The sequence below is a fragment of the Macrotis lagotis genome, chromosome 4 (assembly GCF_037893015.1).
Source record: "Macrotis lagotis isolate mMagLag1 chromosome 4, bilby.v1.9.chrom.fasta, whole genome shotgun sequence".
NCBI lineage: Eukaryota > Metazoa > Chordata > Mammalia > Peramelemorphia > Peramelidae > Macrotis > Macrotis lagotis.
In genome coordinates, this window is record NC_133661.1 from 174,843,680 (window position 1) to 174,859,314 (window position 15,635).

The following is a 15,635-nucleotide window of genomic DNA, read 5'->3' on the forward strand; positions in this document are numbered from 1 at the left end:
AACTTAATAGATTTCAAGTGTGTTTTCCCATGAATTAGTTGTTGCTCCCAGCATCATATCATTCACAGGTTTGATAAACATGTCATCTATGCTTTCATGAGAAAATCATTAATAAAAATCCTTTACCACACCAATTCCAAGGACAGAATTCAGAAGCCCTTATCTAAAAACCTCAAGATCAACTGATCCAGTTTTTTAGATTCCATTTAAAACTTAATTAGATAGATGATCATCCACTTTATTGCCTCATTCTGTCAAACATGAATCTTGTAAGAGACATTGATTAATATCTTGAAAAAATCCAGAGAGCCAATATTTATGCGCATCCCCTGACCAATCAAATCTAGAAATCTTTTCAAAGGAAGAAATAGGTTGAGTCTAGCATGACTTATTTTTTTTAGATTTTTTTCAAGGCAATGGGGTTAAGTTACTTGCCTAAGGTCACACAGATAAGTAATTATTAAATTATTAAATGAAAATGAGATCAGATTTGAACTCAGGTCCTCCTGACTCCAGGGCTGTCCCCATCATGACTTTTTTTTAAAGAACCCATGAGGAATAAGCATGATCACCTCATCTACTTCTAACTGCTAATAAATTACCATTTAATTGTCCCATTTGATAATTTGGCTAGGCATCCAAAACAAACTGGGGAAATAATTATCATTTTCTAGTTAATTCATCAAAATTTCTTACTACATACTTACCATGGGTCATGCACTACCTTAGATCCTAGAGATACAAGATAAAAATGAAATAGTGTTCATCCAGGAGTTTACATTCTATCAAGGAAGGAAACATGTACATTATTTAAAAGTCCTATTTTGATGTAAGTGATGCTGAGATCTTGAAAGTTATGCCAGGAGTATTGTTGCCTCTGGGATCTTTTGGGGTCACCAATTAAAGATAGAATTTTGGGATAACCAAGAAATGGAGTCACTGAAAGACAAATGAAATGCTCTCTGAAATTTTAAAACTGCTCAGGATTTTATTATAAAATATAGAAAAGTAAATGGTTAAAAAATCTTTCCTCCTAAGGGTCAAAAAGGACTTTAAGACTGAGTAAATAACAAAAGGCTAGGTGAGGTTGTTTGGTATACAGAGACTGAAACAGAAAGAGGGAGATAAGGAGAGGTAGGGATAAAGACAGAGGCTTGACTGGGCCAGGGAGGAGGTCCAGCCCAGGTTCTATTGCCTTGCCCCTTATCTGGGCATGGAGGGCAAAAGGGGAAAAACCTTCCCCCTTACATAACTGAAACCAGGTATAGTGTTGAAAACCTGGGCTTGGAAATGAGGAGACAGGTTACAAATTTTAAATTAAACAATGAAACAATAGGAGTCAATTTACATCTCAAGAGCAAAGATCCTTCTACACCCTTAACAAGATCTCAGATATAACAGCATTAAAAGATTACAGAGTTTGTTTCTGATTATAATTTTTCTACATTCATAATTCCCTGCATCAGTGTAAGCTCTGTAGATAGTTCTACCACATGGAAAGTTTTCAACTTAAAACTACACCAAGATTTTGGGGATATTTTTAAAATATTTTAAAATACTTTTTTAAAAATTCAAAGTGGGGGGGGGGCGGCTAGATGGCATACTGGATAAAGCACGGGCCCTGGAGTCCGGAGTACCTGGGTTCAAATCTGGTCTCAGACACTTAATAATTACCTAGCTGTGTGGCCTTGGGCAAGCCACTTAATCCCCATTTGCCTTGCAAAAACCTAAAAACAAAAACAAAAACAAAAATTCAAAGTGGGGTAATTGAAAGAGGAGGACATCAGCATCTAGTAGATCAATCTAGAAATATTTCATGTGGTACAATAGGCAAACTCAAATAGAAAAGGGGAGCATTGGGGGAGTAAGGGGTGCTAAAATTTAGGTAAGGATTCTAGCAACTACATATTGACTTAGAAGACCACAATTTTAACATTATTTTCCATTGTCTATTTTGTTAAATTTTATGGTTACATTTTAATCTAGTTTGGCCATGAAAAGTTCTTGTTTGATACTTATGTGTAGAACATAATTACTAAGCTGAATTTTTAAAGGAAATGATATTTTAAGAGGCAAAAATAAAAAGAGACAGCATTTCAGGTAGGAGGAATGACTTAGAGAAAAGTCATGGAAATGGAAGATGTGGTATTGTCTTATAGAACTGCAATAAGGGAACCTAGGTGGCACAATGGATAGAGTACTGAATCTGGAGTCAGGAGGGCCTGAGTTCAAATCCAGACTCAGACACTTACCTAGCTGTGTGACAGGCTTAAACCCATTGTCTTGCCAATAATAATAAAAAAAAAAAAAGAATTGCAACAAATTCCTTCAGGAAAGACAAGACCATAGAGTTTGTACAAAGGATGATACATAATAAGGTTGTAAAAGTAGATTATGTAGATTATGAAGGACCTTATAAACCAAGGAGTTTCCATTTCATCCCCAAAGCAATAGGGAGCAAAGGGTGTTTATTGACTAGGACCCTAAAATAGTCAGACATTCATTAAAGGAAAATCATTTTGATGGCTCTGTGGAGGATGAGCTAAATAAAACAGGGAAAACCTTAGGTCAGGAAGACCAAGGAGGAGTGTATTGTAATAGTTCAGGGAAAAGGTCATAAGGGGGTAAATGGAGGAAAGAGATACATGGATAGAAGAAACTGGAATTTTTAAATGATAGGATATATGGGGTAAGTAAGGAAAATCAAAGCTGACTCAGGTTGTGAGTCTCCATGACTAGATGAATGGGATGAAGCTATCCTCCACAAAAGAGAGTTCAAAAGAGGGAAGGGTATGGGGAAGAAAGGAAATGAGTAAGGCATTGATTATATTGCATTCAAGATGTCAACCCTGCTTAATAGTTAATGGGTAACTTTAGAGAGAACAATTTTAATTGGGTGGTAAATTTGGAAATCAGATTATAAAAAGAATGAAAAGGGAGAAATGGAGACAAGTATGGATAGTTTTTTCTATTGTAGTTTGACTACAACAGAGGAAATATTAGGATAATTGCTTGAGGGAATGGTAGGATAATTTTTAAAGGATGGGAATAGAGGATATTGTGAATAGGGATATAGGATGTAGAAAGAGACAGAAGAAAGATCACAAAGTAGGTAGGCCCTCTCATCTTACTAAATTAGGAGATAAGGTCCTCATTTACTATGGGGCTTCTATAGTTTATGCTTTCCCAAAGATCATTCATAATTATAATGACAATTTATTTCATTATTTGATTCACTGAAAGTTAGTAGAGCAATGGGGAGAAAATGAAGCACCTAGAATGAGGAGAGAGCTGAGCTTGAATCTGATACTAGCTATTTGAAGATAGACAGGCTTCTTAACTTCTAAGTTTCTCAGCAATTAATGCATGTAGACTTGACCTGACTTGCCTTACTACCTCTAAGTACTGACCTTATAGAATTTCTTTGCAGAATGAGATAAGGTATATCTTCTCTTTATTATCAATCCTTATTTGCCCTTCTACCCCTCCAGAGTATTATCCTTTCTTTAGTCTTCTTCTTGATGTCAATATAGCTTCTTTAAAAACTTTGCCTGTTACTTTTAAAAATCAATTGTTAACCTCAGCTCATGCCAGACTTTATGTTTTCTTAGTTTTAATAGGACATGTGTCATCTCTCTGACCTCCTACTTATGTTTCCAGTGAGTAGTCATAGACTTATCAAAAGGAGCTGTTGCCTCCCTTGCTGTCCAACCTCCCTCCTACCCCCCCAGCACACATACATCTCCAAACATACACCTACACAGACTTAAAATGTTAGGTACACTCCACCTCTTATATTATCTTGTCAGAAACATCTGATTTCTCCATAAACCCAGGTAACACATAAGAATATTTTATTTTCTAGATATAAGGCCTAATCTGAAAGGAAAAAATCCCCAATAGAAATTTCTCTTGGAGTCTAGCTATTGGGATTAAAAACTCTCTCTCTCTTTGATAAAAACTGCTGGGAAAATTGGAAGTTAGTATGGAAGAAACTTAGATTAGCACAACACCTCACACCCTATGCCAAGATAAGATCCAAATGGTTACAGGATTTAGACATAAAAAAATACTATAAGCAAACTAAAAGATCAAGGACTAGTTTACCTGTCAGATTTATGGAAAGGGAAGCAGTTTATGACTAAGGAAGAGATGGAGAACATCACTAAAAACAAACTAGATGATTTTGATTACATTACATTAAAAAGCTTTTGCACAGATAAAACTACTGTAACCAAGATCAAAAGAAATGTAGTAAACTGGGAAACAATCTTTACAACTAATGTTTCTGACAAAGGACTCATTTCTAAAATATACAGAGAACTGAGTCAAATTTAAAAACAAAAAAAGCCATTCCCCAGTTGACAAATGGTCAACAGATATGCAAAGGCAATTTACAGATGAGGAGATCAAAGCAATACAAAGTCATATGAAAAATGACTCTAAATCATTAGTTATTAGAGAAATGCAAATTAAAGCTTCTCTGAGGTACCACCTCACACCTCTCAGACTGGCCAATATGACCAGAAAGGATAACAATCATTGTTGGAAGGGTTGTGGGAAATCTGGAACACTAATACATTGTTGGTGAAGCTGTGAATTCATCCAACCTTTCTGAAGAGCAGTCAGGAGCTATGCCCAAAGGGCAACAAAAATGTGCATACCCTTTGATCCAGCAATACCTCTACTAGGTCTATACCCTAAAGAGATGAAGAAAAAGTGTAAAAACATCACTTGTACAAAAATATTCATAGCAGCCCTGTTTGTGGAGGCAAAGAATTGGAAATCAAGTAAATGTCCTTCAATTGGGGAATGGCTTAGCAAACTGTAGTATATATACTGAGTGAGATGAGCAGAACTAGAAAAACACTGTACACCCTAACAGCAACATGGGGGCCATGATCAATCTTGATGGACTCACTCATTCCATCAGTGCAACAGTCAGGGACAATTTTGGGCTGTCTGCAATGGAGAATACCATCTATATCCAGAGAAACAACTGTGGAGTTTGAACAAAGACCAAGGATTATTAACTTTAATTTAGGAAAAAAAACTGATATCTTATTGTCTGATCTTGCTATCTCTTATACTTTATGTTTCTTCTTTAAAGATATAATTTCTCTCTCATCACATTCAATTTGGATCAATGTATACCATGGAAACAATGTAAAGACTGGCAAATTACCTTCTGTGGGGGGGGCGGTGAGAAGTATGATTAGGGAAAAATTGTAAAACTCAAAATAAAATCTTCAAGTACCAAAAAAACAAATTTCTCTTGGGAGGGGGAGGAAAACTGGTGCTTTAAAAAATGTACTAGGGAAATATATATTTTTACAAAACAGCAAACAAAAATCCTTAATTCAGGTCTTCTCTCCTGAATAGCATTTCCTAAGAGTTCCATCAATACAGTTTAGCAAATCACTTTTCTGAGGCCAAAACTGAATAGAAAATGTGTAAAATATTTAAGAAATTAGAGGAAACATAGTATTGAACAATGAGAAAGTAAGTTGACAGAAAAAAAAGGTTAACTCTTGATTCATTAAGGTGATCTGGTTAGAACATGATGGCATTTTTGGAGGAAAATATTCAGAAAAATCATTAGAAAAATTTGTGATTATTAGTTTTAATTAGTTTTTCAAGAAGACTTTGTTGAGTGCTTTCTGTGTCCCTAAGTCTATGCTTTTCAAGATTATAGGATGGGTTCATTAATGATTTAGGCCAAGCAATATAATTGCTTCTTCTTGTCATCTACCAATGAGAAGCATCCCTGATTCACACACACAAAGTTAAGAGCCTCCACTTCTGATAGTCTATAGTCTGATTCATTTGCATTTAGCAAAGACAATTTCCAAGGTTTAGTTTCACAACCTCTACAAAGTCCTACTTTGACAAAGTAACCCTTAAGTAATCTTAAAGACTACAAAGTTCTGGAAATTTCTACTTCAAAAGAAAGGCTTCCAGTACAATCCTGGAAAGAGACTATATTTGTATCTGCTTTCCAAGGACCAGACTAGTTGATAATGGAGAGACTAATCACTAATAGCCTGGTCAAGTGGCAATGAATTCTTTGATCTGAAAAACTTTGAAATAAAGGAAAAGACAAAATGATTTTCAGCAATGTGTAGCTCACTTCTCCTTGTTCAGTCATGGTGGTTAGAATGAAAAGAGATGGGGGCAGAGGGTACAAAGAACCAAACACCTTTTAGACTATCTATAAACATTAACAACTTTTACTCTAAATGTGAGATGCTGATCTAGTGACCAGTAAGTAAAGAAGTTGAATTATATTAATATTAACATTCTTGCTACAAATGAAACCAGGTGACTGGTAACAATTTGCATGCTGTATTGCTATCCATTTGGTATCAAGAAACCGAAGTAGAACCTCCAATGCATTGAGTGGACCTCTTCTAAAGGATTTACAGGACAGTAAGTTCAATGGAATACAAGAGTTCAATGGAATAGAAGTATATAAGTGAATTATGGAGGAAATAACCTACATTGATGATATCCCAGATTCCCCAAAGTATCAAAATAAGGTGATAGTAACATGACATTTAGTAAAATCTTTCAAATCAGGACAACCTGGATTTAAAAGTAAATTCTGAGATAAGACTTCAGGAAATTCCTCTGGGTTTAACTTTCCTTATCTGTAAAATGAAGTGGTTGGACTAAACACCATCTATGCTCTTCTCTAGCTCTAAAACTCCTATGATCCTAAGATCTCTTATGCTTATGAGATATGAAGAAGGTTTGATAATGTCTTTTCTATTTCTAAATCATAACTCATTGTTTTTAAGATCATGATAGACAGTTGGCGAAATTAAGGAAAATGATAGATAAAAGAAGGAAGAAAACTATATTTATGGTATGTATTTTAAATATGCAACTTTAACATTTTCTTGAAATTTATATGTTCACAGTTTAATGTTCTTAGTTAAACTGTCTATAACCTTCCTTCAGCAGATAGAGTATATAAATTTTTGGATGTAAAAAAAACAAACCCCCTCAAGCATTATTTGAAGTAATGTGGACTTTTCCTTGAAATCTATACCTATAGCATGTATGTGCTTTTGTGATATATACTATTTGAACTGCTATGTTGTAACCAATGTCCAACTTTTACCCAAGGGACTGTAAAGTCATTGCAAACCAAATCACAGGAAATATCCATTCTATTCTTATACCCACACTAATAACAACAATAATTTTCAATATTATTCACCAGAACCATTAATGAGAATGTTTTTCTCATGTCCTATCTTAAACTTGTTCATTATAACAATCTTGTGAATTGAATCTCTTGACACCAGCAATAGTATGTCTTGGCATTTTTTATCTAGTCAATCTCAATCAAACAATTAAGATTAAGATAGATTATTAAGATAGATAAGAATATTTACCAAATACATGGGATTAAAATATACCTTGATTATTTGAAGGATCTTCTAGCTCAGAAGAAATATGGCATCTACTAGGTAGGGGTTTGGTTTTTTTTTTGCTTGGAAGATTAAGCCCTAACAAAAAATATTAAGGTAATATTTGCAGAAAGATAACAGAAAAAAATTAAAAAGAGAGATTTTTAAAGTCTTAAGAGTTCAGAAAATATCTTTTGAGTTTTGAAAACCTTCTACATAACGCTGTCTCTGCTCAAACTAAATTAATTAAGCTGGGTAAATTTTATTGAATTTTTGTCTAATTAGTTGTCTTTACAAGAGATAGTGTCATGTAAGAATGTTGGACTTGGTGTCAGAGAGAACTAGTTCAGAATCTTGATTTTGACTCTGTGAGAGAATAGATAAATCCTTTAGTATTAACTCTAACTTTCTAAGCCTAACTTGAGTTTAAATTTCTTTATTTGTGAAAATAAGAGGGTTAGAATAAATGGTTTAGATAAAGATCGTCCAGTCTGATCTTAAAATCCTCTAGAAAGAGTAAGAGACCTCCAAAGCATCTCATTTCACATTTTAATAGCCATATCTATTTTTAAATCATACAATTTTATCACTCTAAAATGGTTGTAACCTTTTAGAAATATAATACATATAGTATGCCATGATATAGTATGCCATTTATATATATATATATACATATATATATCCATGTATATATTATATGTAGCTACATAAATATGACAGCTATTGATAGAAGAATTTACATATATATCCATGTATATATATATATATGTATATGTATATATTTATTATATGTAGCTATGTGAATATGTCAGCTATGGATAGAAGAATAATTTTTAGCACAATTAAACAAAAAATCACAGGTAGCAAAATGGACAATTTTAATTAGCAAAATAGACAATTTTGATTATGTAAAATGAAAAAAGTTTCTGCATAAAGTGAATATATTTAGAAGGAAAACAGTTGATTGGCAGAACTATTTGCAGCAAAATTTTCAAATAAAGATCTGATTTGAGACTTTAAATACCACTAAGAGAAGTAAGGAAGACAAATCATATTCATGGAGAAAAATGAGTACAATTTTTTTACATCCTCATCTTCCTTATTTACAGTGCTTTGGGACTTCTCTGAATTTTTCACCACACCTTGAGAAGCTCATCAATGAGAAAACTTCATCATCTTAAAAGATACAATCAGCCTTATTACTCACACTTCATTTCTGCCCACTGGCCTTCTGACGGAAGGGCAAAACTTTGCATAAACTTTATAACCACCATTAAAGAAGGGTGTGCAATGCAAACATCTCATTTCCCACCTGGTTATGCTATTTTTAGATTTCTCTGACTTCTCTACAGTGTTCTACCACTGAATACTTCTCTCTCCTCTCTCCCTTTTTGAATTTCCTTTATGTGTTGTCCTTCTACATTCCAATGTAAGATCCTTGAGGTCAAGAACTGTCTTCCTTTTATTCATATTGGTATCCTCAGCACTTATTGATTCTTCTCCATGTTGAGCTAGAAGTGTCAGTGGTATGTTTTAATGGAGTAGTCCCATAGGCTATTTAAAATGGAATCAGAATTGGACCCAAGACAATGGATTGGGAGCAACCCCCAGCTGAATTCTTCCAATATTCCCCTCCAAACAAATTTAAAATAATACTTAAAATAAAATTTTGGATCATCAGAGCCAAAAAAAGTAAGGGTGGGGTGGAGGTCTATCTGGAGCCCACAAATACATTGGTGGCAACAACAACCTCAACAGCAGCAACAACAGCTTCAAGAGCTCTCTGCTCAGAGATGGTAAGGGGATTGGACAGCTAGCCAGAAAGAGATTGCATGGTATCCTTTGTTGGCACTGGGTGCAGCAGGTACCGATTGGAAACTCTACTGTCCATTCACAGTTCTAAATCACGTTCCAGGGCAAAAAAGAAACTTCTTTTATAAATGTCAAAACATTCCAATATTTGCTTACAGTCTACTTAAATCTATGCTATACAGATTTAAGTAGACTGTAAGCATTGTAAGTACTGTAAGCTACTATCTAGCTAAATGTCTCCTGTACTTGATGACTGAGGAGAGTGTGTGTGTTTTGTCTGTGTGTGTGTGTTTGCATGTGTGTGTGCACATACAGCTATGATTCTTTTTGTATGAACTTTAAATTCAGTAGTTTTTAATTATATTGAAAATATCCTGTGATCCAAACTATCCAAAACTATTTTTTCCAGTAAACTTAGCAGTTTTTCATAGGCATTCTTTTTCTCTCTTTATTCAGATTGTTAAAAATATTGAACCAGTCACAGCCAAAGAGAAATCCTGTGATGCACCACTAAAGGATTCCTACTCCCCTGCCCCTTTATCTTTGCATGATTTAAATCAATTTATTAATTAGTGTTTATTTGAAAAAATCATTAAACCAACTCTATCATCCAAGTGTTCCATTCTTGTAAGAGACGTTGTCAAATACTTATTGAAATCCCAATTATTGCATTTTCAGATTAAATAGTCTAGTAACCCCTTTTTTTAAAAAGATACTGTATTTTTTGGAATGAGTTATAGATTGGGAAAATAAGTTGGCTATTCAGAAAGTGGCTACTACTTTTCTAAGTACTTCCCTACCAACTATTTAATATTCTATTCTAGTTATACCATGTTACCTCTCCAATAAAATGTATAGTTTGTTGTGAGCATAATGAGCTTAAAATTGTTAACCTAGGTGAAACCACCTGTTTTCAAATGGCAGTTAGTATGGCAAAAAGAAAATATGAGATCAACTGAACATATTGGAAATAAGGATTAATGATCAATATTTATAATTAAAACACATTTAACTGGTATTTGAATCATGTGCATAAAATAAGTTCTCTAAGAAAGTATAGAATGAAAAAGAGAGGGTAGAAGGTGGATAGAAAGACTGAATTTGAGGAAATTCTGATAGATACTGTCTGAAAAAATAAACATTGAAAAGAATACTCAATTTGTTCAGTTTGTTAAATAATTACAGAATTTATAGCAATTATAATATATATGCACATATTCATATATAAAATAGATGATCTCTAGCATGATAAAATAATATAAATTTAAATATTTCAATTTCATAAAAACTCTTAGTTAATTAGTTGAAACCAGTACCTATGAACATTAAAACTAACACATATGGCAATTTGAATTGTTAATCAGAAAAGAAAAAATAAAACTTAAGGGCAAATAAGATTTTCAATAGGAATTTTAAAGCTTTTTTTAAAATTGTTTTTCAGTATCCATATGCTACAACTGAAAAGAAGACTGTGGAGGTATTTAAAAATTCTTTTTTTAAGATTAAGCCAATCTATTATATCAAAGAATGTTTCCAATAGTATGAATGTATATGTCAGCTCCTAGAAAGTAAAGATTTTTAATTTTGTTTTAACTTCAATTTTAATATTAGTTTTAGTTTTCATTCCTAATCATTAATGTTGAGCTTTGAGCTCTTTAAACTGATCTCTGGTACTTCTATAATTAAATATTGTCTATAACTTTAGAATATGTTATATACTTTGGTAGCATTTTAAAATAATTGAGTTAGCTTCCATAAAACCATTTTAGGGAACATAAACATTTTCATCTATGGCAGTTTATGTTACTGGAATTATTAGCTCTGGAATTTTAATAATAATATAATTTCAATAATGGTGGATATTTTTAACTACATGGGATGTAACTTATCCAGTAGTCAGTCATCTTTGTTGGTCACTAAAACTTTCCGATTCTGGATATTGCTGAATATCTGTTTTATAGATTTATAACACTGATTCTCCACCTTCAACATGATGGCACTGGCTAAAATAGGAGTGTTTTTCTCTTAGCCTTACTGGATTGAAATAGTTTCATTATTCCTAAAAACTTCTTCTACATGGATATGTCAATATATCCCTAAGGTAATTTAATTTTCTCTTTTATTGAATCAGAAATTGGGGGTTTTAATTAACAGTCTTTTGTCCCATCTCTTTTGGGAAAAGAGACAGAAGGAGGCTACTACAGGAGATAGCAATGTTCAACGGGGGTGCACTGGGGCCTATAGTTTATGGTAAGGAAAATTAATTGGGCCTCTTTGTCCAGTAAAGTGGACCAAGTCAGACTTTTAGCCTTTATTTTCTTTCCTCTCTGTTTCTTAATAAAAGAGACTCTAGAAAAACTCTATATATGAAATGATGATTAACATGGAATCTACGGCCCTAGGGAGATAAGGTGGAGCTGGTTATCCACAGGACATCTAAAAAATAATAAGATGAAGATAATTGATATAATCTTTTCTGGGTCATTTCTTAGCAGACTCTGGATTTTATCTTGAGCATTTAGGTACATTTTTCAAACTTAGTACCTAAATATCTTATTCTCTTGGTATTTGAACATACCAAGTACTCCAGTCCCCACCACAGCAAAACATTGAGAGGTGTCTGGAGGATGGGCGAATGGGGTTTAATTTAGTGATACAATGCCTAAAATATTGTAGACACTTAATAAATGTCTAAGAATTAACTAATTTATAGAGAGATGTTTGAAAAAGATTATCTTGAAGTTTAAAGTGCTACATTTCAATAGTATATGAAAACATGATTGAAAGCTAAGAAAAACCAATATTTATTGTTTTATGACTTTTCCCATCTCTCTTCAGAATTGTACCTTCTTAGGTTGCAGAGTAAACATGCCTTCAAAACTACCCAGACATTTGACAGCTTCCAAAATGTATCTTTATGTTTTAAAAGCTCAGAAGCCTGAAGTAAGTAATCATTAGTTTGTTTTGCTAAAGAATGGCCCATGATAACATTATGGCCCATGAACATACCCTAATGAGCTAAGCTTTTTATTTTTACATTTTAAAACATATTAAATGTAAAATAATATATTAGTTATTTAAAAATTAGTGTTGCATGGGATCTAGTTCTTCTTGCCTGCTGAAAAAATCAAGCAGAATTAATGGCCTGGAGTTGTGTGCTGTGACATATAAGTTATTTAAAATAATGTCAGAAATATAAGAGAAAATTTTTAATTGGGGGAGAGACATAGCTTTTCTGCTGCTCTTAGAAAAGTACATAGAACATAATACTATGAAAAATTTTTTTGTCTTTTCAGAGCATATAAATGTATTTTGAGTTTGAATGTTATATGTTGGTATAAAAAAAGACATTCTTTAAATGATTAACTGTACAACTTTTGAGTAGTGTGTTCCAAATTTAGCCTGCTAGACTAAACAATAAAAACAGAATACAGAAAGGTCATTATATGGCTCACATGAATGGATGATTTTCATATTCAAAATCTACATACTTAAGTTTGCATTGAAAATTTGACTAATTAAAAAATGTTATTTGAAGAGTAACATGAGGAAATAAAAATGAATCACATTTTCTCAGGGCTTAAGGTATTTCCTTAATATAGGCAAATAGATGGTACAGTGGATAAAGCACAGGGCCCATAGTCAAGAAGCCCTAACTTCAAATCTGATCTCAGTCTAATATTGGGTGATCCTGGGCAAGTCTGCCTCAGATTCCTCATCTATAAAATGGAAATAATAATAGACCCTATCTCTCAGGGTTATTTTTAATATTACATTGAAAATATTTATGAATTATTTTGTAAGCAATAAAGATTATAGAAATTCAAGTTATTATCATTATTAGTCATTAATATTTTGAAAGAATATCTTAAAGAATTATAACTTAGATATCTGATAAAAAGTTAGAAATCAAGTCCCAAAATTTTGGTGGTGGTGATGGTGATGGTATTGAATTGGGAATCATTGGTCCAGCATTAGCATTGCAGTCATGAAGATAGTAATCCAAGCAATAAAGTTAACAGATGTCCTGAGGACTGTGCTCAGCCTTCTAAGATATGGACTAGAATGATGTCACCTTTTTCTGCCCTCCCCCCGCCCAGAGTTTATTTAGCTTTTAAATTGATGCTTCAGATGAGAAAATTCATTTTGACAAGATTCCTTTTTACAACTTACAGTATGGAGTAGTTCCCTGCTGTGTATACCAGGCACCCAGGAGGACAGTGTTCTTATTCCCTTTGTACTCTTTTAGTATATTTTTCCTGATTAGTTACTGAAGTTATATTCTTCTTTGTTTAAGGGTAAGCTTTACCCAATATAGTTCTCTACAGCAGTTAATAACTATTGTATTGACATTCTGATGATCCCCTGCTAGTTTTTGTTTCTCTAATTTCCAACACAACTTGTGGGAGTAACAAGTTCTTTAAAACATACACCACTACAATTGGTATAAATCTGCTTTGAAAAAAAGCAAAATAATGGGCCTTTCAGGTCCTTACATCATCTTATTTGAGTTTCTCAAAGACTGTGGGAGATGAGTCTTACAGCCATATCTTTTACAGATGAAGACACTAAGGCCCAGAGATGTGCCAGAATATATACATATCTATCTATCTATCTATCTATCTATCTATCTATCTATCTATCTATCTATCTATCTATTTATCTATCTAGTTGTCTGTCTGTCTGTCTATCTATCCATACATACATATATATATATATATATATACATACACACACACACACACACACATATATGTATATATAAATTTATTTGAACGCAAGTTTCTCTGATTCCAAGTCCAGCACTCTTTCCACAACCTGTTCATGGGAACTTGGGTTAAAAACTACCTTGGAACACAATACTTTAAATAGATTATTTAGTTACAGAATTTTTTATTGTATTTTTAATTTTACCATTTTCCCCCAATCTCACTTCCTTTCCCCTACCCCCAACAGAAGGCATTCTGACAGTCTTTACATTGTTTCCATGCTATACATTGATCAATTAATGTGTTGAGAAAGAAATCATATCCTTAAGGAAAAAATATATATGTAAGTGATATCAAAATTACAAAATAAGATAGCTTATTAAAAATTTAAATGAAAGGTAATAGTCTTTGGTCTTCGTTTAAACTCCACAATTCTTTCTTTGGCTATAGATAGTATTCTCCATCACAGATACCCTAAAATTGGCCCTGATTATTACATTGTTGAAATGAACAAGTCCATTAAGGTTGAGCATCATTCCCATGTTGCTTTTAGGGTGTACAGTGTTCTTCTGGTTCTGCTCATCTTGCTCAGCATCAGTTCATGCAAATCCATGCAGGCTTCTCTGAATTCCCATCCCTCCTGGTTTCTAATCAAACACTAGTGTTCCATAACATACATATACCAATCCTAGATTTTTTTAAAAAAGAAAGTTATCAATCAATTTGCTTCCTGAGATTTCTGTGGGGGGAGAGATTGCTATATCTTGAAGCAAAAAACAAAAATGGAAAAAAAATAGAGAGCCCAAAACAAAAGTGCATGATTCTTTTTAAATATTTAAGAAGCCCCAGTCCATGCCATAATATGATTCCTTCATTTTCTTAGGCCATAGACTACATGGCAGAGAATTATTCCATGGTTGCATATACATATTAATATGCATATATATGCAAAATACATATAACATATGCAGTTAGGTGGTGTAGTGGATAGAGCATTGGCCTTGTAGTCTGGAGGGCAAGATATCAAATCCAGCCTCAGACACTTGACACTAGCTAGCTGTGTGACTTAACCCTGATTGCCTTATATCCAAGGCTATCTCTAGTTTTCCTGATTCATATCTGGTCACTGGACCCAGAGTTCTATGGAGAAGAAAGTGAGGTTGGTGACTTAGCATAGCACCCACCCCATTCAAATCCAATTCATGTTCTTGCCATGGCATTATCTCCCTGATGTCATGATCCTCGTCAAGAATGAAGGACAAGCATCACATGCATATGCACATATACAAATATAAATGTGAGAGACAAATTTTATAAGAATGGTCACTTTGAGAAATGACATTCATAGGTTCCCTTGAAGATAAAACCTTTGTTTTTTTAAATATATATTTATTTTCAATTACATGCAAAGATAGTTTTCAACATTCATTTTTTGGAAGTTTTTGAGTTCTACATTTTCTCCCTCCCTTCCTTCCCCACCCCCCATCAGATAAGTTATCTGATAGAGGTTATAAATTTATAACCATGTTAAATATATTTCCATATTAGTCATGTTGCAAAAAGAAGAATCACAACAAAAGGGAAAAAACAGGAAAGGAGAAAAAACCATAAAGCATAAAACAAATTTCAAAAATTGAAAATAGCATGCTTTGATCTGCATTCAGATGCCATAGTTCTTTCACTGGATGTAGATGGT

At 33.3% G+C, this 15,635-nt stretch overlaps 1 protein-coding gene across 1 annotated transcript in view; it reads left to right on the forward strand.

Annotated features, from left to right (window-relative positions):
• FAM227B (family with sequence similarity 227 member B) overlaps positions 1-15,635 on the forward strand; it is a 340,736-nt gene that overhangs the window by 12,797 nt on the left and 312,304 nt on the right. Inside the window, exons 4-6 of the mRNA XM_074236228.1 lie at positions 6,801-6,868; positions 10,672-10,707; positions 12,069-12,173. Coding sequence (XP_074092329.1) covers positions 6,801-6,868; positions 10,672-10,707; positions 12,069-12,173 — 209 coding nt within the window. The remainder of the gene's footprint in view (positions 1-6,800; positions 6,869-10,671; positions 10,708-12,068; positions 12,174-15,635) is intronic.